At 37.0% G+C, this 24,362-nt stretch overlaps 1 protein-coding gene across 1 annotated transcript in view; it reads left to right on the plus strand.

Annotated features, from left to right (window-relative positions):
• The window catches only part of CCDC60 (coiled-coil domain containing 60), a 64,789-nt gene that overhangs the window by 13,055 nt on the left and 27,372 nt on the right, over positions 1–24,362 (plus strand). The window contains exons 2-3 of the mRNA XM_075516707.1: positions 12,917–13,000; positions 15,678–15,769. Coding sequence (XP_075372822.1) covers positions 12,917–13,000; positions 15,678–15,769 — 176 coding nt within the window. The remainder of the gene's footprint in view (positions 1–12,916; positions 13,001–15,677; positions 15,770–24,362) is intronic.

Genomic DNA, 24,362 nt, shown 5'->3' on the forward strand with positions numbered 1-24,362 from the left:
TGTTTTCATAAATTAATGTTAGCTTATATTATCTATGTGATATCTGAATTGGTGTGTGGCAATAATCATTAAGTCAGAGAAAGTTAGCTGTGTGAGATAGGTACTGGAAAGCCTTACTCCAAAGCTTCTATTGGTTGTAACAGCAAATTGTATGAAATGTAAGTCTTTGTACTGTTTTGCTCTGAGGTCAGCTGGAAGACACTATTGTTTGAAACCAGGGATTTAATAGCGGTATGACATACAGCCTTAAAACTAATGGAATACAAAATAGGAAATCAAAACAAAGACAATGCTTAAGGAGAATGGGCCACAGATGTAATGCAGTCTGTGTGTGCAGCTGGCATGGCTATCACAAAATGCTTCTGAAAATAGCTGTCCTTTGGAAAGTCAAGTTTTGATGGTTTAGCTGTGGTTTATTCCCTTATTTATGTGCAGGATGTTAGCAGATGTTTAGACTGAATTTCTTTTACAAGAAGTGTAGACTAGTTCCTAAATATTAATACTTTCTTTTTTTAAGTTGCAGATAAAATAGTATAGGGCTTTATTTGCAGATAACATAATCAAATCTATGCCAGAATGCTAGATAACTTAATCTGATGATCCAGCCTACACTAGGTACAAATGAAGGGGATGTGTGCATGCATGTTTAAGTGTTAGTAGGAATTGCAAATAGATAATAAAGGGCATTTTTAGTTCAGCATGTTATACCGAAAACCTGTGCAGAGCTGTTTGCTAGGACCTTGGTATAGATATAAAGGGTGATATAAAGATATAAAGGGTGTTTTGGACTTTGTATCTGGATTAAAGGATACTCTCTAATCTTGCATAAAACACAGCCCCTAAGATCCTTTTCTTGACATGTTCATCTGTCTCATGTTTATCATGGATGAAGTTGGTGCCAGCCAGTCTGTGGATGCACATTCATTCTGCTGTTGCAGTAGGGACCATATTCATCCCTGTCAAAATGTGGATTCAGTTAGGATCTTTATTCCAGCAGAGAATTTGACCCTTTAACAAAAATATGCTTGAGTTAAATTAAATGGTGGTTCAGAATTTGGTTATCTTTTTGTTTGTAAACTTTGTATTTTCAGTTTACCTGGGGAGAATGTGCATTTAGATAGCAACTGTTGTATATTCTTTGTTAATTCTATTTAAAGTGTTATTGGAAAAATATTTTAAGAAATACTTAAGCATTTTAATAATCTTAGTCTTCAACTTGCATCCAAAAATGCATGTTTGTTTTAGGGCAGCAACAGGAGTGGCTGCCTGGAAAAATAGTCAGTCAGTCCCATATCATGACGTGCATGTGGTGAAAAGACGACTTTAAGGCTGGCAGATGCACTCTGTTCATTTTACAGGTCATTAAATTTCTCATTATACAAACTCAATCATCTGAGTTTTTAAAATATGATTTAGAATATCCAAAAGATTAGACAGTGTGCAAGATAAATGTAGAAGTTTAAATTTTGAAAGACAAAACTTAATTTGAAAAAATGATAGATAAATTCCATAATGATCCTATTATTCTCATTGTCTAGCTACTCCATATGGAAGGTTACATTCTGACCTTAGGTATATCACTGCATACAGAGTAACACCAAACAAAAAATTTGTATTTGCCAATCTGCTTAGAGATTCTGATTAATCTGTCTGCATTGTAGAGGAGAGAATCTGTAGTACTAACTTGTGCATTAGGATATTATCTATCTTGATGTGGCTAGAAAGCTGCATCCCTTTAAAAAAAGCTTTAAAATGCTGTGATGATGGAAGAGAATTACGGTTACTAAACTTCTCTAACACTTCTTTGCAGGATTTTGTTTTTCCTAGTAACTGAGTCTTAGCTGTCTTTGGGGAAAAAAAATCTTCCTCCCCCCTCCCTGAAAGGGATGTAATATTTGTTTGCCAAAAGCTCAAGATCTACAGATATCAGCTACTGCTTTGGAACAAAAGTGGTTACTTTTGATAACTATTTGGCCTGAGTAGTAACTCACTTAGATTTCTTACTTGGAAAGCAATCTGTTAGCACAGCTCTCTGCCACACAACTTTTCTTATGAAAGCCATAGATGGGAGGAAGTGATGTTTAATCAGCTGAGCTTTCTGTTAATGTTGGCTTTCCATTATTTTCTTCTACAGAAACGTGAGTCACTGTGATCCCAGAATAACAACATTTAGAGTGCCACTAGTGAGCTGGGAAGATACAAGTGAAACAATTGCTCTAACAAGCTCAAGCTTAATCTTTCCCTATACATTTGACATTTTCGTCTCCAACCACAGTATTGCTGTCCAGCCTTTCCAACACCTTCAGGCTGCTGTTATATGAGGCTTAGATATTACTCAACAAAAAAACAGAGCTATGAAACAGAACACATTAGCTTAAGCATTTATCCTAAGACTAAGACACTGCTGTTTCACTAGAACGTGTCATAGTCCCACAGCTAATTCTAGACTATCCATATGGATTGTCGAGAAACTAGATTCTTGACATATCCTGAAGACTTCTCGGACTTTTAAACAAAGTATAGTCTTTCACACTGATTAAGACTATGCTAGACTTTATAGCTTCTACCAAACTAGGTATGTGAACCAAATAAATTGTCAACTGCAACAGGGCTCTGGTAAGTATGTGTGTTCACGTGACTGAATGCTTCTTAGCTTCGTTCCAAGTAAATCAAACTATCTATAATTGGAGAAGTCCAAGATGGACCTCTTCTGCACAATCCTGAATAGGACACCCTCAGTCTTCAGCATAGAAAGAACGTTCATTACTAAGAGACCTTTTCAAGTTTTACTGTGAAAGTGGTTCAGTAACGTCCATTCTTTTTACTATGCCAAAGTAAAGCCTAGGATAGAGATGAAGATTATTGGCTTATTTTTGTGTCCTGTAAGTATAAAAATACAAGCAAAAATCACCATGGCTATTCCAGTTATTCACAGCTTTTCTCTACAGAAGAATCATGGTAAAACACATTATACTATACTCCTTGCAAGCAGAGTCATGCAATCTGAAATTGGAATAAATTATAGTGTTTTAGGCCTCTCGTCATAGCAGTTCTAGCTCTTTAGTTGTCCACACACAAGCACCTAAACTTATTCTACTGTCATCTGAGAGTAACCAATTGTAATCATGGAAATGATGACTACGTTTTGTACCACTTTTACTTTAGTCCTTTGTATCAAAATAAATGTTTGTTTGACTGTAAAGTTTGAAGTTTTGCAGATGCTGTCTGTGAGCAACCAGTGTCATAGAGGTCTGGAAGCTAAGACATTTAATCAAATAAACATGGTTTTCCATGGCACTGCTGTTCCCAGCCTCAATTGGTGCTGCCCATCCTCATTAAGAACTGTTTCTGAAAATTACCTTGTGCTTACATGCAGGGCATGAACCACTTCTGGGTCTGGCTGCCGAGAGATCAGAGCTTAGTCCACTACGAGGCTTCTGACAAATCATTGTTCACATCAGAAGGCTTTCAGACTTTGTCTAGCTTTGTCTATGTGGGGAAAAAATAAGTATACCTCATCAGGTTGAGACATTCTGGAAATAAGTGCTGGGTAGACACAAAGCTAGCTCACATAGGAACTTAACATCCAGCAATTTGGCTCTAAGTACCAGGAAAATTTTCTAAGCGTTTTCTCCTTTCTTTTTTTTTTTTAAACTCAAATACAGGTGGATACAATGAATTCTGATAAATCTTACTAACATAAGCTATCAAGTGTTCTGAGACATCAGTAAAGCAAAATTACCTACATAAAGCTGATAATTTTGAACTCACCTTTCTTGCATGAAAGAGGTTTTCTAAAAAGTTATGAAAGTAACTGTCTCGGAGCTTGAGAGAGAAGTTCTTGGGACTGATCCAGTGGGTGTTCTGTTTACAAGGCAAAGTTGGGCTTGCTTATGCATCTCCAATTCCTTCCAGAGGTGAATTTAACCATGATTAGTTGTTCCTTCTACCAATAGTTTTCCTGTCCCTATGCCGACTAAAAAGACTTTTCTTTCTGAGTTCTGAGATCTAGTTTGTTTGAAATAAATGTCCTTTAGAAAGCACAGCCAGCTCTTTCTTGAGTCTGGCATACTTGGCCAGCTGTTGTTTGAGAAAATTGTGCCAGGAAGCCTGTCATACTGTATTTTTTTATGTGTTTTTCTTTGTTGGGGTTTAAAATGAATTTAGATCTTATGAAAAATGCTCGCTTAAGAGTCTTTGCAGAATAAGATTTTCTGTTTGTCGACAAAACTGATAGGAGTGGTGCATATTTGCTCCCAGGACCTCTCAGAGAATGTGTTTTGGTGGAAATGGATGCAGTGATGATAATGGGTTTGGCCCCAAATCCATTTATTTGCAAAGTGGGCTACAGCAACTTGGAAGAAAAAAGACTCCAGAGCCAGTTTTTTTACCTCAGGCTATATAGCATATCTCACTGCATTGTCTGCATTATGCTGTCACTTGAATGTTTTTGCCATTGTAGGTCTGACAGTGAAATACGAAGTAGCTCATCCTTCTGAGATTTTTTTTTTCTGAGCCAATGATGGTACTTTTAGTAGAAGTCGGATCTGTTCCACTGAAAAAGTAAATAATTTTTTAGGCATGTCTGCACTTCAATCAGACCTATTAAAAAACTGAGACATATATTCCTGGGGGGAAAAATTGTGTTGTAATATTGAATTTTCAATAATTCTGAAATTCTAGCTAATGTGACTGTGGTTTTAGAGAACAAAGGCACTTCATTTGCTAGATTGATCCTTCATCGCCATCCTGTCTTTTCTGTCTACTGTGTAGTGGTTACACATAATCAGTGTTGGTGGCTTGAAGTACTACCCCTGTGTGAAGGACTTAGTCGATGCATGAGTTTAAGGTACAAGATGGGCAGAAGAGGAAAGAGTAATTATTTACTGCTAGGGAAGGAGTGTATCTCAAAGGCAGTTTACTATTTAAAAATCAGTGAGATATTGCCATCTTCCTAAACAGCCTAATTTCTTTACCTTTTTTGACTATTTGTTTTTAAGGCCTCTATTTTTGCTAATTCTAATTGTACTTCTGTGAAGCATTTATTTAAGGTATTCAGACAGCACAAGGCAGTGTGAAGATTATTACACAGTATGTCTCAGGCTCCTGAGCCAATTTAGCATTTTGCAGTCCTTTGCCATTGCCAGCTGAAGTAACTCCGGACTATAAGAACCTGTGAGAAAGAAGCAGAAGAATGTCCTAGAAAAATTAGTGCTTAGCTACAGGCCACCTTGATGCTACTTCCTTGGTGCTGTGAAATTTACTTTCTACTAGACAATAGTATTTCATCTCATGCTAACCTAAACTTGGCTCTGCTGTGAAGCAGGATAAAGCAGATGATCACTGTCAGGGACCTTGTGAACAGTTTACTAACTGGTCAGTTGAGCCAGTCATCTCAGCATATTTGCTATGAATCTAGACACAGAATTCTAGAGATGGAAAATGGCCACTCTGCTTCCCTCCAAGAACAAATCCAAGCAAAGGTCACATCAGAGTGAAATTTCTTTTACTGAGCCCATAAAATAAACAGATTGTCCTGCTCACATATAAATGCCAAGACTTTTAAAGGAACTGTTCGAAACTCTCAAGATCTTAAGGTCCATGAGGAGTTGCAATAAGACAGAAAGAGGTAGAGGGCAAGGTGTCAACAGCACATCTGAAATCCACTTTAACTTCAGTGCTCAGCATCCACATGAAGAACAGTTGTGGAATGTTAAACTAAAACATAGTTGAGAAGAAAGGAGGAGGTTCAGGAATTTGCCTCCTTTAACATTCTTCAGTGACAAATGCTGCAAGATTCAGTCAGACTTTGGGAGGGGATCTGGGATTTCCAGACTAAAATGCAAGCTTTTGGCTTCACAGACCTGCTTTCAATAACCTGCTCTTCCTGTATACGTTGTATGTGACCAGGGACAAGTCACTTATCTTGTTCTACCTTCATTCTTTGTATATACAGAGAGGATAATACCACACTTCTACTTGACAAGAGTGTTGTGAGGATTAATGTCTTAAAGGTGGTAAACTGCTCAACTACTATAGTAAAGGCGACCATGTAAGTATTATAGATAGATAGGCTTCGGAGTCTTCACTGCTACTGGATGCCATTGTAGTCCCTCCATCTCTGCCTAGCCAGAAGACTATGTGCCATCCATCACACTCAGAGCCAGCTGTGCTTAGCTACAAATTTGTGACCTCCAGGTGTGAGTATTACTACTCGTATCTGGGAATGAAGCCAAAGGAGAGGTAAGATCTTGCTCTGTTTTCTTAACACACTGACAAGAATAAGTGCTGTGCCGTAACAAACTTAAATAGTAAATAATTCCTACACTGATGTTTAGTAAATAAAAGCCTGCATGGGAGAAACCATGCAAGTTCAGAAAGAAACAGGAGGTCTTGGGTTTTTGGTTTGGGGTTTTTTTTTTTCTGATCCCTGAGCAATGATGGGACAATTTGAAATTCAAACAACATAGTAAAGAGTTAAAAATCTCCACAGCTGAGAACAGTGAGCAGTAGCCAAAAACAACCATTAACTTCTGCATGCACTGCTTGTTTACTGAACTGATGTTGTTCACCCTCCTCTTTTTTTTTTTTCTTCTGTAAGAGAAAAGTGCTTTGATTGTTCTTAACACGGCTGTGTTTTAGTTTTGTGGTAATTTTCAACTTCGGTGTTCTTTGTCCTCTACCAGGTGGCAGTCATCATGCTTTTTATTCCATGGTGTTTATTGATTTGGTCAAAAGTAATTAAAGAGATAATTTGTTCTCAATTACATTTCCTTGAATTTCCTGAGGCTGGTAACTCTGCTCTCCAGCTGTGTCTTCCCCCAACTCCTTCTCAAATTAATTTTGTTCTCACTATGAAATAAAACAGAATAGCATGTTCTTTTTTTTGTTTGTTGCTTTTGGATTGAATAGAGACTCTGTGCTGTAGCAGATATTGATCTGATAATTTTATTAGGTACTCCTGCCTTGGTTTATGAACTTCCATGTTTTTAGCATAGCATTCCAATAAGAAATCCTGTGTTAGACTAGCAGAAGTAAGAAACTAATTTTTTAGAGATGTTTATAGAGGTTTCTGCTTTCTGAGTGTCCTTTATAGAGGTTTCTGCTTTCAGAGTGTCCTTTGTGCCTAAAGGGTTCTCTTCAGCACTTTTGTAATCTATTTTAAACTCTACTAAATGCAAGAAGGAAGTGAGCACTATTGTGGTGCAAAAGAGTTTTCTTTTTTCAGTTTAACACAGATTACACTCATTTCTAGTAGAACAGATTTTTGGTGATCCGAAATGTCTTTGGGAGATTTGGTCTTCTGGAAGAAGATTTGGGGAGAATGTTTGTAATTCTGACTTCAGGAGGGGAAAGTATCTAGAAAACATTAGCTAAGGCTGAGTAATATTTTCATTGCCAGTATGCAACCAAAACCATGAATAAAAGGCTTTGGGTACTACATATACCTAAATTACTGGCATGTTGCCCAGAGACCATGTAAATGAGAGAAACAAGACCGAAATATAAGCAGCATAAAGAGAGATGTCATACAGAAGTGATAATTTTTTTTTGTACTTTTTTTTAACTGTAGGGTAAATGCACTGACAACAGCAGTATTACAACTGAGATTAATTTGATCCAATTATTTTACAAAACTTACCAAACTTATCAGAATTAGGTAAATATTCTTTGGAGACAAGAAAATAAAAAAAGGATTTCCCCAAGGAATATGATAAATGGAGGGAAATTGATGGAGTAAACAATACCAAGCTATTCGAGCTGGTTTTGTCATGAAAACAACAGTCCTTCTGTACATATATTTTCTATCGCTATGTTATCTGAATACTTCATAAATTTTAATGAAAGAGAAGTGTTGTTTGGGTTTTTTCCCATTTTAGACAAAGGGAGTAGAGGCACAATGAGCTGTGGAGCTTGTACTAAAATTCATTGTAGTAAAAAAAAAAAAGCTTCTGCTGGCTGGGATAAGGTGTTAAATGTTTTATTTAGGATGTCAGAGGAAATTCCTGACAGAGGTGCAATTGAATCTATTTATTCCAAATCTCATTCTCATGCCTTCACTAGCAGACAACCTTTCTCTCACTTTTCAGGTGCCTCCTTCCATTTTCCTGATATGTCTGTATTGGCAGTAACGTGTTCATTGGAGTGCAGAAGGAGACCTAAAAGGACTGGAACTCCCTCTCTTATTAAAACTACCTATGGCAATACAGTGGGATGAGTGCCCCTTCCCTTCAATATCAGGACCATTTCTGACCAGAAACCAAGGAATGGAAGCTGTTGCAATAGCTCTTATCAAGTGCTCCCCTTGGCAACAGAGATTCTCAACTGCAAAGTGCTTTGCATTATTGATACTGTACAGCACAACCTTAACAAATCAGTATCTTGTCTTTGATGCTGATATATATTTATATCTGCAGACTTAGTTGTGGCTTTTTTTTTAAGCTAAAGACTAAAACACCATTAATCTTAACTCTTAATTTTCTGCAATATATTCTTAGTGAAGTCCTTTGTCTCAAAGTCTCTTGTGTTTAATTGAAAATTCTCTTTTGGTCCTAGTGTCTGTTCCATGTTCCCATATTCTAGTGAAAGGGCAGAAAGGGTCAGTATTGAGCAGCAGCAGTAAAAGTAGAAATAGGAAAAAAAAATCCTGAGTACTTGGCTAGAATACTGCCTTTAAAATTCAACATTTAGAATCTCACCTGCAGAACAGCAGTAGTCATCTCTGTATGTAGTGCTTCACAAAAGCTTTCTAAACGTTTCTGTAAAATTAAAAAATATATTTTACCAGGTTAATCTTGTGTTTGGATGACTAAATGTTGGATTGTGATGAGGCTGTGCTGATTTATTTTCATCAAAACACATTCACAGTTTCCAAATGTAATCATAATGCTTCTATTCAAGTGATATATTAGAAGGAAGGAGAGTGCAATAGGTGTGTCAATCTGCTATTTTTGACAATAACATGCAAACTTAATGAGTTGCCCAGAATGAAGAAACTTCAGAAATTGCCAAGGAAATGGGTTCTTTCACTAGCTTAAACAAAAAAATTTGAACATGTACAACCTAAAAGCGTGTTTATTGTATCTCGACTCTCCATCTATAGATGACATACACAGCACCAACTCAGGCTATTTCCACAATAAGATTTGGAGAAGAAAGTTGGAAATTCTCAAAACTCACAGAATGACATCTGCAAAGATGTCACGGGTGTATGAAATGGAGAGAATATTTAATAAAAGGAAGGATTTGTCAGAGTTGAACAATTTTTAATCTCCAGAATTATTTAAAAGAGAAAGTGGAAGTATTTGAGAATTGTTAAGATAAAATCTAGAGAATCTGCAGGCGGTGGTTTGCAAATGAAACAAGCTATTCAAAAGAATTTGTTCACCCAAAAATACTTTAAGAGCCTTCAATTTTCTTTCTAAAGATGAAGAGGACACATAGAGCTGTCTAAGGCAGTAAGCAGGAATGCCAGGGCTTCCTGTGTGCCATTAGCCACCTGTGATAGCACTGAAAGGGGTCACCTCAGGTCCAGAGGAGCAGAGCCATAGACAATCAGATGGCATCGAGCTCCACCTACTGCAGTATTGCTGTAGTTCATTTTACCTACACCTGCTGGATGTGATCTGAAGAAAAATGACCGTAATCATATTCATGGAAAACTTTTGGGTCATTTCCTCATGTAATCTCTCTTTAAGATGTTTCGTATATTACTTTGATTTTTTTTTTTTAAATGATTGTTTCTTACATATGGAGTTGTATGAGATCTTGTTACTTCACTATAATGAAAGGAGGAAATGATCACTGAAACAGGCCTTTTGATGGCTTAAATGCAAATTAGATGAACTATGAGGAAAGTATTCCTAAGTTGGAAACACTAAAAAAAAAACCCCAACACCCAAACTCCAAAGATTGTTCAGATTCTCATGATAATATATTGTTGAGTTTAACAAATTAGACATACCAGTATTGTTTTCTGTTTTTTATATCTGCACTGCAAATTAAAAAGATAAGAGTTCTACTGTTCTGTAATTATGTACTGTTACTGTTTTAAGCTCAGACTGCGCCTTTTCAATACATGACATTGTAATGAAAGATAATGTTGTAGAAAAGGAAGCTATTCTCTTCTGTTTTCTGTGATAAGGCTGATTGAATCACATTGTCAGTGCCTGAGTGGAGGGAGTGGTGTATATGATACCTCCCTCCCTGAGCAACTGTGCAAAGGTTAGGTAGGTTCACAGCTCTCTTCCTTTCCTCGTGAACTGGCAGAGCTGGCTGGCCAGCTCAGGGAAATGTTGCACCCGAGAAGACTTTTTTCAGTGCTCTGTGGCATTAGACACTTGCAGTGAATATAGCTAAATGGCTCCAGACCCTGTACTAGTGGTCAGTGTACTGGTGCTTTCAAGCCATTGAAACCTTAGGGCTACATTCCACCACTCTTCCCTCCCTTGAGTAGTAAGTTATTCTCAGAGACTCTCAATTGGTTTTAATCATGTCATTCAAGGTATTGCCAGCTGTAAAAGCAATGGTACCTGGCCACTGTCAACATTTTGCTGCTTCTGGGGGAAAAAAAAAAAAGGAAATTAGTGTCAGGAACAAAGCAGACTGGAAATTCTTGCTGTTCCTGGAGTGTAAGATGCTTGTACCCCAATCCAAATCAGATTTCTTCTAGCTTTCTCTTTAAATACAGATAAAGTGTGCAATTTAAAAAAAAAAAGTCCCACCAGCATCAATCTGCTGCATGCTATTCATGTAGCAGAGAAGATGAGAAAACTGACACAAGTCTACGGTTTTTGGTTTTGTTGCTTATTGCGCTATGGGATGATGCTGTGGTGGTTAGCACTACATATTACAAATAGACGTGCAAGGCAGAGAAGATGGCTATATGAAAATAGCAACAGAAAAGGAGACAGAAGATTGAAGGATGTCCAAATACTTAGAATTTCTTGGATTTTTCATTGTACTCTCAAAAAAACATGTGTCCTGGTACAAATAAAATATTGCCTAAAATATGAAAACTTTTCCCATTTTAAAACCAAGCTGCTTCTGAAACAGCTTCGCTGAAGGTGTTTCACCTACAAAGTCGTCTGTTCCATCCATCTGGCACTTTTCTACCTTTAAGAATACTCTGAAATTTAGAAGGGTAAATTAGAGGAAAGAAATAATTATTTGTCTTTTAGCATTATTTATGTTCTGGATAGACTATTTGTGTTCATGAATACACAGGCATGTAGTTAGGAATATTTCAGACTTCTTATGCTGGAAATGATCTTTTTTTTTTAAAGGGGTTTTTTTTGGCAACTCACTTCTAAAATCCAGTCTACTTTTGAAAGCCTGTTTTCACAGATAAAGACATTTAGTATTCAGAATCTGCTTCTTACTACAAATGGTTAAAATAAATAACTTTGATCTTTGGAAAAAATATACCAAGTATTGATGATTAAATTTATGTAATGATAAATACTTAAATTTTATTTGCCCTAAAGTTCAGTGTAACAGACTCTCCATACTGAAAGCATGTTCATCCCCAGTAGTCTCCTCTGATTAGCATTTCCTATAGGTGAAGTATGGGTGGCCACTCAGGCTGTAAAATGATTCCTCTCACATTCAGTGTGTATGTGGTTTTCACAATCACTGAGGTGGGCTCTCAGGTACATTGGTAGCCCTCTGTAAGACACGTGCTCCTGAGCATTGTCAGTTAGCCATCTGTCTCTGCTGCTGACCAGTCTTGGTCAAGTGCACCCCAACTGCATGAAATACTGGAGCCTTCAGACTTTTCTTTGACATTTCATTAGTTCATCCCTATACTCTGGCTGCAGAAAATCTTCATTCCAGCTACTTTGCTCTTAGTACCATTTCTGGATTTGGGTTTGCTTCCCCCCTGCCAGCTTTCTACTTGTTTGTGGGCTGCCTCAGTCATTACATTAGAACGTTGGTGTTTGCGGTTCTCCAGTGAGTGAAGATACTGTTCCTTACACTTAAAACCTTTGTTCTGCATAAATGTTACATAGGAACATCGATTTGAAATAATTTTGTGCCTTTTCAAGTCAAGGTTCCAGCAAGCAAAATGCTCTGCTCTTAATTTTTTTAAAAAATATTTGAATATTTCCAGGCTTTGCTCTGTTGTGCAAAAGCTACACAGCATAGCAAGTATTTCACCCGCAGCTCTGAGTCTGCTGTGCAGTCTTTCAGCCTTTTTTGTACATTGGCTCTGCCCTGACTATATGGATGTGACTTGCTAGGGCCTCCAGCTTGGCTTTGCTTGGAATCAATAAATGAGCTCTTTCATCTAAAACTAGTGCAGGAAGGAATTAGTCTTTGCATATCCTTTTAGCCTGAGCACCATACACTGCTGTGTGATCTAAAGTCTTTTATTAATCAACCTATATAATTTTTTTTAATAGGAGGGAATATGTCTTCCTTCTGCTTGAATAAACTGATGGTTGGAGGAGGACTAAAAGCGTGCTTGTATTTGACTTCAGGGCCTTTTATGAGCCTGTGCCTTCCTTGTGGGTGAAAGCACAGACCCAAAAATAGTAGTGTATCACACGTTCCTATTCCTGGTTTTGGAAATTGGATTTTCTTTCTATGTTAGACACAGTAGTCTATATAACAGTCTTCCAAGAGAAAAGTTACATTTTTCTAAGCATTTAAGCATAGTAATTTAGAAAGCATGTACGCATTTTGCACAGTAGCTTGTCTGCGGGTACTTCATATGAGAATCTGTTTGCATGCCAAAGTTACTTAGTGACATTTTAAGTTTTTCTACAATACACTAGCCATTACTTTTTCTTTAGTTTGCATCTCTCTAGCAAAATTTATTTGCACCACTTAATTTTCAAAATTATGACCTGCTACAGTATGGGTAACTTGCAGCATTTCAAATGTGGTTACATGTTTTTCATTCATTTTTTAGGAACCAGTGAAAAAAGATGTGTGGGAAAAAACACCCAAAGAAGTGGTTGAGGCTACTACTAACAAGTACTCTTTCAAACCAGAGGTGAGACTACTGGTGAAGCTTTGATTCAAGATGGAGTTAAAGAAGGCAATAGACAAACATAATCTTTTAATTATTCATATAGATAACTTTGCTGAATTCAAGGTTTAAACCTTTACTGTACATAAGGAACCAGCCTTTTTCTGACTGATGAACACTTCATAGGTTTTATCTAGTAAAACTCCTTCTGAAGGTATCAGGAAAAAAAAAAATCACTGAGTGAGATGTAGGGTTCTATTGTAATTTGGTAAAAATAGTGTTCTGAAAATTCAGTTTAGCTGTGTTAGTTATTCCACACGTCAATTCTAGAAGACTGACCTTTAAACTATATTACAGTTTAGCACAGAAATGACTGATACATTGAAAATGACTTTTTACTTCAAAAATTCATATTTTTATTAAAGTACATAGGTCAATATTGCTTAGATCTCAACATCCTTAGATCTCAAAAACCTGAAGCTGCAAGGGCTGTTCCTTTGGGTGTTATGTAGAGCTGCACAAATTAACAGTTGTTGAAGATCTAGCCTATATGCAGTTTTTCAGCCTTTGCCTGATGTGACCCTAACCTACAATTTTAAATATTGAAAGGCCTGGAGATAACTTTACTTAAATGTCACTTTTTGGTCAGCACAGAACAGTTACTGTGGTGAGTCTGTTCTAATTCATCCAAGACCACCCAAGTGTATGTTCTATTTGATGTGGACTTAGGCCTGTCATATAACAGTGCAGAGTTACAATGTAGTCTGTGGCTATCTATCCCAAAGCAATTCAAGCCTTGTAAATATAAATAAAATCTTGGAATTAAAAACACACTTTAATTTCTCTGTATGCATTTAACAATTTGCCTGAATTTTATTTGACAAACCAGCAAAAAGATTTCATTTTTGTCATATGTTGTCTTTGTTAGCTTATTTAAAATCTGATCCATCTTCTTTCTCTTTAGAACAAAACTGAATGCCAGGCAGCTGATTTGGTCATAATATTTTTATAAAAGAGAAGAATAAAATGTAAACAAAAGAGAAAGGATGGTACATTTGCAATTATACAAAAACTGACAACTAACACTAATGCTTTTTAAAATTCTTTTTTTGAAGTTTTTCTTTAAGGAAGAAAGCACAAGTGTTAGCCTGACTTCAGCATCCAGTAATATCTCACCTATCATGACACAGTATTTAATTTCCTTTTTTATCTAACTCAAATCAGTCAGATTTGTTGGAAGCTAACAAAGTTGAAAAGTAAGATGTGCTGTGGAAGTCCTGCTAAAAGACGCAGCTGTGCCAGCTGTTTTACTGGCAGAAGCACTCTGGCTTGAATACCAGAAACATTCCACCAACACATTCATTTATTGTTTTTCTTTTTTCAGTTCTCATTTACAGTTTTTATTTTTATCTATACATCTCATTAATAAGAAGTCTTTTCTTTTGCTTGCACTTTCCAGAATGTTCTCTTAAAGTTAAAAACATACTAGGAAAGGGTGTAGTATGCAGCTCAATCTTATCATAGAAGCTGGTGTCTATACAGAGCACCAATTGTTTCAGTGATCAAAACCAGTACACTCACATGTGCATAAAGATTTGAAATAAGAGTTGCAGCCTGTCTTGAGTAGGTGGGCATTTTCTGTACAGACCCAACTGAGATCTGCAATATCTTCTTGCATACTTTCCCAGGTGCCTCATAAAGGATCTTCTTTATTTCCTTTATCAGGAATTTATTTTTCCGGACACCTTAGGACACTTATGAAATGCAGGGAACCACCTCAAGGAATACCTTGGGCTGCACCTCAGTCTCTGCACACCAGCACTATGCCTCCCAATGGATAGCAATGTAGCCATGCCCTTTTTGCACATTGAGCACTGCCTCAGCTGCATATTTTATTACCCAACACAGGCAAAAACACTGCATATGCACAGCATGCAATCATAATTCTATGAAATTGATGCAGCTGTTCTCTGGGAACCCCAAGGGTACTTCTAAGCCAGGGCTAGTTCAACAACAAATGTAAGCTTTCATCTCTCATGTATTTCAGTTCCATAGCTGCTCAGAAGAAAAAATGTTGCCGGTATTTTGAACAATGTACTAAGTAGGTGATTTTAATTCCCTTACGTAAAATTGCTGACCTGGTTTGTACACTTAAAAAATAAGAGAAAGAAAATAATAAAACCATTATGTTCTGTGCTCTAAAACCAGCTGTGTCTGTGGAGCTTTTCTTGTTGTTTTGTTTTTTTTACAAATGTCAATCTCTTTGTTTTGAGTCCGATTGAAAATTTTTCTGGGTTGGGACTTCTAAAAGATTTCTCTCCCATGCATGCTTTTTGAGGTTTGTTAATGCATAAGCACTCACAGCAGTCATTCCTTGAGTCTAGGCCATTGAAGAATCTGTGCTTCCTGTCTCATAGTTTAATGAAGCTCATGGGTGCTTAACTGCCTGTAAAGATCTCTGTCAAACTTGAAGTCAGCCAATGAGTTAAAAGCTGTTGGAACACGTGTACACGTGGGCATGCACAGCAGTATCATGTAAGACTTGTTTACATGCTTGTGAAATGACACAATGCTGTCCCAGATGATGACCATCTCAGAAAATATTTGGTGATTAAAACTGAACCCTGAGACTGCATATACCTTCTCTATGCTAAGCTCTTCTTAATACTGTAATATTGATCTTCAATTTGATCACTTTCAGTCTGATCCACCGGAACCAGTGAAGAGGCTCTCCCCATTTAGAGAAACAGGAAAGGAGCTGAGGACTCTTAGTAAAGCTCTAGCTCACTCAAGGTAAGGGAATCCAGAGCACACAGAAATGGACCAGTCAAGGCTAAAGGAATCTTTGGTTCTGCAGTGACAGCAGTTGGATTATAGGCGAAATACTCAACTGTACTAACGGCTTAGAAAAGATGGTTTACAATTCTTCTTTTATAGGCTTTTTGTATGCTCAAAGTGTGGTCAATGTTGTATGAGGAATGATTGATAGCTCTGCCTATATCAATACTATATTGTTTTAGTGTACTTTATAAAGGTGCTCGTTACTTCTTTGCAGTCTTTTGCATGACACAGTGCTGTGCCGAGATTTGGTAATAAAGTAGTCAAAAATGAGCAATATTAGGAAATAATAATGTCCACTATGTGATGGAAGATCATAATGAAAATACCTACCACTATTATAGAAATATCTGTATGTATTCATTTGGAATATACCAACTTGAGTCTCAGGAAGATGCTGGCATGGAAGGAGTGGATTTTTGTGCCCGTTATCTGATGGGTAGTGAGCTGTTATGATAGGACATGGATTTGGGATCCTATATACCTTTTAGCCAGTTAAGTTTGGACAGCAACCATTATTTTATGGGATGGACCACAGAAAGTAGTTGGGTGTGCATGCTTTTCCTAGAGAGTATCTTCTATTGCGACTAGACACAATAAAATTCTATCCCAGCAGGGCATTTCTTATGGTCTCATTTAAAACAAACAAACAAACCAGGGAGGCCTATTGGGAACAGTCTTCAGCAAAGAATACTCTCCCATTTAGGCACTCAAACTCTTAAATGTACTTAGGCTGTGTTGTCACCCATGTTTCACCATTGTCACTGCAGGTGGTGCTTAAGTTGACAAGATCGAGGCTTCAATATGTTTTTCTGTTGCAATCACACATTCTGATTGCACTCCAAACTTGCCTACAGAGACCATTCACTCTATTTGCTCAGTATTACCTTAAACAGTTGCTAAACTGCATAATAAGCCTTGCAGTAGGTGACTCTAAGGTTTTCTAAATTTTCCTGGAACCCTCAAGCATTCTTGATGTGAGTGTTAAGCTAAGAAATGAGATTCATTTGCAACTGAAACAGCAAGCAGTAGTACAAAAAGATGATTTACATCTGGCAAGGTTTAGTTACAGCCTGCTGCAAATAAAACTGACAAATTACCACTGCCAGCCCCAGCAGGGTACATATTACACAAGTGTTTACAAGGTCCCTAGACTTTTAAGTCTTTGAAGAGAGTTCACTTGATAAAAATAGTTGAATTAAAGCAAGCAGCAATAAGACAGACATCTATATAAAAACTTAATAATTAGGTTAAATCTAGGCAAATATGGCAGTCAAGAGAACACATGATATTGTATTAGTGTAATATATTGAAGACAAACTAGGCTCTTGCATTGTCTGGCTGAGTTTGTAACTACATAAAACTCAAGGAAGTTAGAGAAAAGTAGCTTCTTTGCATGCAGTACTGTAGAGGAATCGGAACTCTACATTTCACAACGATGTAGTGTTTTTAAATATTCCCAAATTTTTACATCAGAGCAATTTCGAAATTTTATACTAGTTACTCATGATAACCTTGTTTCACATTCTTCCCTTTTATCCTTCTCTGCCCCCAATTATTTTTATTATTCACTTTGTTAATTCACTTTTAGTGAATTTTCACTTGATAAACCATAAACAAAATAATAAATGCTGTGTACTTTGAAGGTTGGATAAGCCATTTTAGTAAAGCATGACTTGTTTTTGCCATAAATACACTGTTAGTTATGCTTGACTGCCTGCGTTCATTGTTCATTGCTAAATTTCAGTGGCATTGCCTTCTTGAGGTCAAGTTAAAGTTCTTTTGATATTAACCTGCCAAAGATCAGTTTACTACTTGATAGGAGTTTCAGGTGCTTGGAGCTTGCTTTTGGTTGCTTTACATTCTTTATTTTCAAATGAGTAGGACAAAAAATACTTGCAAGTGTTCTGTAGGATGAAAATTACCATCACCACTGGTACTAAAAGGCTTGATTTTAAAAATCTCAGCAAACTGGTTTGTAGACATTTGGGTAAAGGAAGCTGGACCACTCATTTCATTACAGTTTACATTTTGAACAAATGAAGTGTCATTTTGTTAGCAGGTTAACATGAAGGGGTCTTGATTTGATACTTGTTGGGAAACGTACTTTTGAAATGCCATCAGGCGCTCCATGGCATTTTTGTGTACCTTGGCCAACCTTGAGATGTTTAGGATCAGCTGAGCTTTTCCACAGCTTTGAAATTCTGTCCAATTCAGTTGATTAAGAGTGAGTTTCTAATGCTAGAATTGTAGAAACCTATGAAATTAAATTTGACTTTATAAAAATCTAGATCAGTTTCGAGATTATAGTGAGTAACATGATACAGGACTGCTTTTGCAGAAGGTGGTGTTTTGGGCCCTTTATGTGAGGGACTAAATCTGAAAGATTCAGTGGCATGAAAAGCCATGCTTTTTAAAGCTAGCCTTTTCAAGTGCCGAAGAAGCTCCACGTAGGATAACAGCGGTACAAACTGAGGCTGGACATGATTTGTCTGTGCCAGAAGAAGGGGAAAAAAGTAGATTGCCTCTCTACACAGTCTGTTTCCTCTGCTCCCTGTTTCTGACTATTACAGCATTGTGTTGAGTGCTAAATGGGGAGGTCAGAAATGGTGGGGAGGGGTGTGTGTGGGTGTGTTGGGGGGATCAAGGTATTGATCCTAACTCTTAGCTGAGCAGCTAACTTTTTATGTACCTTCCTGCAAATCACTTGACCCCTCTGCAGCTCTGTCAAGTAAATTGGGATTGGAAACTAGGCAATGTATCTGAACTAAACTCACTGCACAAATATATAGCTTTTAAATTGGTATGGATGGCAGAGTGTGAATGAGGATTACTTTTGTTACTGAAAGCAAATTTAAAAAAAAATATATAGGGCATATTTTTTCTTACTGTTTTCATTTATATTATTTGTTTAATTTTTAATCTTATTACCTCTATCTTATGCTTGTAGGGATGTTAGTTTGATAAATCTTACAATGCCTAGCACTCAAGTACATGCAAGCATTGTCTTATTCATTTCTGCAGCACTGCTAGGTATTAGGCGGATAAATATTATTACTCTCATAGGTAAATGAGGAAAGTCAAATAGGGGATGTAAGATTAATTATCACTGGAACAGCTACAATTGGAACCCGGGTGTCTCAGGTGAGTAAATGCCTTACTTATTCTTCCAGACTTCAGTGATGCCTCTGTTTCTCTGAGTTTTATTTTTATTTTCAAAATTGGCCTACTAAATTAGAAGCTCCAGGGAAAGCCTTCTTAAGAGATCCAGCCCATTACTCTGGGTGAGTGCAGTTGTTTCCTACAACAGATGAAGTGTGTAGTCTAGCCTACTTTTAACTGAAGACATTTCTGTTTCCTGCACCACATTATGATAAATGCAGATTTGCCTTCCACTGAATTTTTAATGGTAATGCAATCTGCAAAATTATGTTAGATGTAGATTTTTAATGATGTGAGTAGACTTGATCCTAATGTGTTTTGATGTTGTATCTTTTCTCTGAGTGATTAAAACCCCAGACTTCAGTCTTTCATCCCTTCTCACCTCCAGAAGCCTATACAGCTAAAGGGACAAACAAAATTATATTCCTTTATGTACGTTATCAGCAGAATTGTCTGTTACATCCTGATCAGTTGTACCTGCACCACACCTGCAGAGGATAGTGGCATTGTGCAATTGTTCTTAAATATCTAATTTGGCTGGCAGAATCCTTTTTACTGCTGATGCGGAAGATGGAAAGAACCCAACTCCACTTTAATATCCCAAGCAGAGTTTGAAGTGTTGATAAGTAAGAAAATACCTACCTGTTAAAGCATCTCCAACTCTGCCATCTTCTTTTAGTCCTATAAATCTAATTCACAGTTGCATTCAAAACTAGCTTCATGTGATTTCAAATGCCTGGGTGGAAATATTCCTGACCACAAGTTTTCCATGACAATTGAAACAGATGGAAGATGAAGAAAGGGAAGGCTTAATCTTGTGCTACTGCACAAATAAATGTATATTGACTTTTTACATTTACTGAACAGTAAATTTATATATTTACACACATTTGTTTTTTTGAAGATCAGAAGTTTAGCATGGTCAGGGCCTAGTCAAAGCTGCTTAATACACTCAGGAGAAATGTGCCTTTTTGCTCTTGTGTAGGCAATGGTCACTTTAATACTAGTTTCTGGAAAGCATTGTTGTCTGAATAAATGCTCAAATGAAGCTCGCCTGTCATGTCATATAATACCATACGTTCTTTACATTGTAATCCCAGTAGTGATCCTGTAACACACCTAATATAATTTATTCTATTACTGTGGCAATTAAATCATGAATCCCACGTATTTTATATTACTTAAGAAGTGAAGTATGATATGAGCTATAATGGCCATGGAGAAATTTGCTTGAGAAAAGTCAGGGAAACAGATTTCTTGAAATATGAACTCACTTTCTCTAACGCTTTCTGAAATGTACAGTAGCTGGATGACCCAGTATGCAGAAAAATATCCAACAGACTTAATGTCTGGAAATCAAAGGTATACATTAACTGTTTTTTAAATTTTTATTGTGTTTTGTAAGTCTGGAAATTCTTAGTGTCATTGTATGACCTCTTAACAATGAAAATGTGCTAGCCATTCATCTTGAGCGCCTGCATAATGTTACTTTGACTAAATCTGCATGTAGAAAAAAGAACAGTAAGAGCAGCAAAGAAATCAAACCCACAGACTTTTTAACTAGATATTGAGATGTGAAGTTGCGGGAAAGAATAATTTCAAGTGAGAATGACTGCACTGCTGGTTTGGACCAAAGGACATGTCAGCAATACTTCTTAGTAACAATTTTAGACTATAGAAAAGGAGCTATTTTAGAAAAAAGAAGCGGAGTGGAAAATGCAAGAAAGAAAGAAGAAAACCGGAGTTTTCTTCTCTGGGGCAGCAACTTCTAATTTCAATTAAAGCAGTCAAGCTAGCAGAGCAGCATGCTAATACATACTATAGGGAGTCAGTGAATACAAATGACCTTTGTGGATTTGGGTTTTGCTGCTTTTCCTCCTCCTGATTGAAAAGGAACACCCAGCAGTTGTCTTAATTGGACGTTAATTGATACATATTCACAGGAAGTAGTGCCTGTGATCTTGCAGCTTGTTTGTATGAAAGAGTATAATGGAATAAACTGTGAGGAAGCTTTTTAATGATCACAGTGACATAGCACAGCAGTATGAATTTTAAAATTATCTCAAAAATGTTTGAAGAGTCATTACTGGAACAGACTTAGCTGCATTCATAATGCTTTAATATTCTACCTTACACATTAAAAGCATAATTAAACTGAAGATAAACCTTGTAATTATGACCTCATACCTCCTCTCAGTAATACTCTCTTATACTTTCTCGAGTCCTCATGATGATATAAAAGAGGATGATGACAGAATGCAGAGGTTGCTCAAACTACTCATCTTTCAAAACTGTCAGTCACTAGTCCCAAGTAGAAAGTCGTACCAGCTCTTCCCTACTGAAGAGTTGTACCCAGTCACTTCAGGGAGACACCTGTCATCTCTCAGATATCATTAAAAGGTAGGAAGGAATTCACTTATCTTTGTGCAGCATAAAATGAAAAACCATTTGGGAAATCTGTAGATAATGATCATTCCTCTTCCTTTGTAGATCAATACATCTTGCTTCCAGTGGAGATTGCCCATGTAGACACAAAGTAGTTCTGACTTGACCCAAGTACTTCCCAATGTCAGATTCACTGGGTGGAATACAGTATGGCAGAAAAGACACCACCTTTGTCCTTGAGCATTCAAATATCTTTAGCTTTGAGCTAAGAATTATGTTTTCATTTCTATTGTTATTCTTACTAAAACTAAGCAAACTCAAGAAGCACAGTCCCTTTGAAATGACATTCAGCTCTGAGGGAGATCCCTTCTTATTGCTTTGTTCCAATGACATCTGTAAATGGGATCCAGAAATAATGTTAAGTAATCCACACTGACCTGAGGATATATTGTATGATAACCAAGAATGTAGAAGGCTCTATAACTAATAAATTGTAGAAAGGTGTAGGAACACTTACACAGCAAAAGAGATTACCAAAGCATTGGAAGCTTGTAGTTGTTAACCCATAATAAAAGCAGGTTGCCATAAATCACTACTGTAGACTAATTCAGCCCACCAAGACCATGCAAATGTACTGAAAATACTCTTGTGGTTAAACATCGCCACAAAAAATAGTGCTTAAAATAAGCATATTGCTTCAAATGAGTCTTTGTGTAAAAAGGAGGTAGGAAAGGTGATAGAAACTGGAAACTGTGCAGTGACAGTCATCTAACCATAGATGGCCATGTAAAAATGACAAGTTGTGGTCATCCTCAGCTGATGATGTCTAGGAATGCACAGCTCTGAGCTGCAAGCTCAAAAGGGAAGTGTCCATGCCATTCCATAAGCCAGTCAAGCCTTTACTTGCAAAAAGGGCATGCTAAACCTCTCTGTTGCATTTCCCATAGCTTGAAGAAAGTGGCTCCTGTGCATCTGTTTCACTGTGCTGTGCTAGTTAAAGAAAACTAAATGTCAAACTGGTGGCAGTTTAACAGTATTAACAGCTTTTTATGTTTTAAATTAGAAACGGCATGGCTTTTTAAAATTGGTTCAAGTTTCCTGAAGGCATATTTCTAAAAGTCACTCTGCATGCAGAAAGCCCAGCCTCTACTAATGCATTTTTTTAAGCCTGCAACAACAGTTAGACTGACTGTTACCTGAAGAGCAGTTTCTCTTATTTCTTTTCCTGCTAGTGGCTGTGTAGCTGACTTTAATACAAAACCATTTAAAATCATGATTGAAATGGCAGCTACTACCAGATTTTAAATGGCAAGAAATGTGTTATTTTTGGCGTTTTTGGTTATGACCTTGTCTGCCCTTACCTGTGAATCTGTACCAATCCTATTCTAATATATCCAGACAAAAAAGATGTTAGTGTTTAGAGAATATGATAAATTGACATTCCTTAATGCATATGGTTTACTGGAAGATACAATGGAGTCTGTAAAAGCAGGGCAGAGAGGCAATGTAGAGTTAAGAACCAACGAAGAGACTGAGGCAGTACTAACTGAGAAGGTGAAATGTTTATCTGCCAATATTAGTTTCCAGTGTATTTAATACTTCAAAATGTCAGTTGCTTGGAAACCAGTGTTTTGTGCCCTTTTGCTGCTTGGCAGAAGTCACTCTAATTGGCATGTTTCTAGCACTGTCACTGCTGGCGGTTTGCAGCATTTTTTTTTTCCAGAAGCAAAAATTTTCTTTTACATGAATGATGGCTCACATTAATTAGACAGCAGTCATGGGCAAAGACAACCATTTAAGTGTATGGATGTATGAATCATTATCTCTATCATCAATCACTAGGAAGACTGCTGTTCCCATCAACATTTCTGCCTTACAGGCTGTTGGTTTGAGTCTCAATCTCCTCTCCTTTTGTGCAAAAATATGTTTGTTTGAAATTTCATAAGTGGAAATAGTTCACTGCTTATTAGATTTTACTATCTATCTAAACACAACAGTCTAATCCCACATATTCTGATACAAAATGACACATTGTCACTGAATATTTGAACAAAGCTAACACTTAAAATGGGCTTCCCACTATTTAGTAGTAAAATGTCATTGCTCTGTAAATACCTTTATGTGGTAAGGCAAAACACTAGATCATGGGAAGTGGTTTCTCCTTTCACATGAAAAACTTGAACCAGCAGTATTTCCTGGTAGAAGATCAGGGACCTCGGTGAAGTTCCACTTAACAAGCAGTGAGTTTTTATCGGTAATATGAACATAAAGCTGTTATTGTACGTTCTTACAGCAAGAAAATGGAAAGCCCAGAAATCTCCAGATGATTTTTTCTTTTGAAGTTTTAGTAATAGTTTCCCCACAGCTTTTTGGAGAAGAATTTAAAGCAAAGCCTTGAAATCTCACAGATATATTTTTCTGACCTTTATCAGTACCAAGCTGTCTTCTCTGTGGCTCTGGAAGTACTTCCCCCACTCACCTTTGTTTATGTACTTGTCCAGAGAGACCAAGAGCCGGAAACCTAAATGTGCCTACCTGCAAAGAAAACTTTTATATGAAGATCAACAGGAATGGGATTACAGCATGGCACAAGTCGTGGGGGTGGGGTGTATGTGTGCATGTTCTTGTGTTCTTGGACTTCTTAAAAGAGAAATTGCCACCTGCCATTCTTTCTAGGTTGAGAAGAACGCATTTCCAACTAAAAATAAGCCAGTGTTTTGGTATGTTGTTTTTTGTACCTCCAGGTAACTAAATATGTTTGTGATTCTCAATGTTAGAGAACCTCTCCTCATTTTCAAAGGAGAGGTTCTGCCACGTTTCACAATGGAAGCAGCATCTTCTATATTTTAATGTCTTTGTAGTTAATTGAAAACCACTCTGAGACATCTTTAAATATGCAGTAATACATTAATACATTCACTTGGTGACATCTTTTATAATAGTGTGGGGTCTATTGAAGGTCCCTGTTTCTTGCTGTGCAACCTTCTGTGAACATACCACA

This window comes from Mycteria americana, chromosome 13, assembly GCF_035582795.1.
Source record: "Mycteria americana isolate JAX WOST 10 ecotype Jacksonville Zoo and Gardens chromosome 13, USCA_MyAme_1.0, whole genome shotgun sequence".
NCBI lineage: Eukaryota > Metazoa > Chordata > Aves > Ciconiiformes > Ciconiidae > Mycteria > Mycteria americana.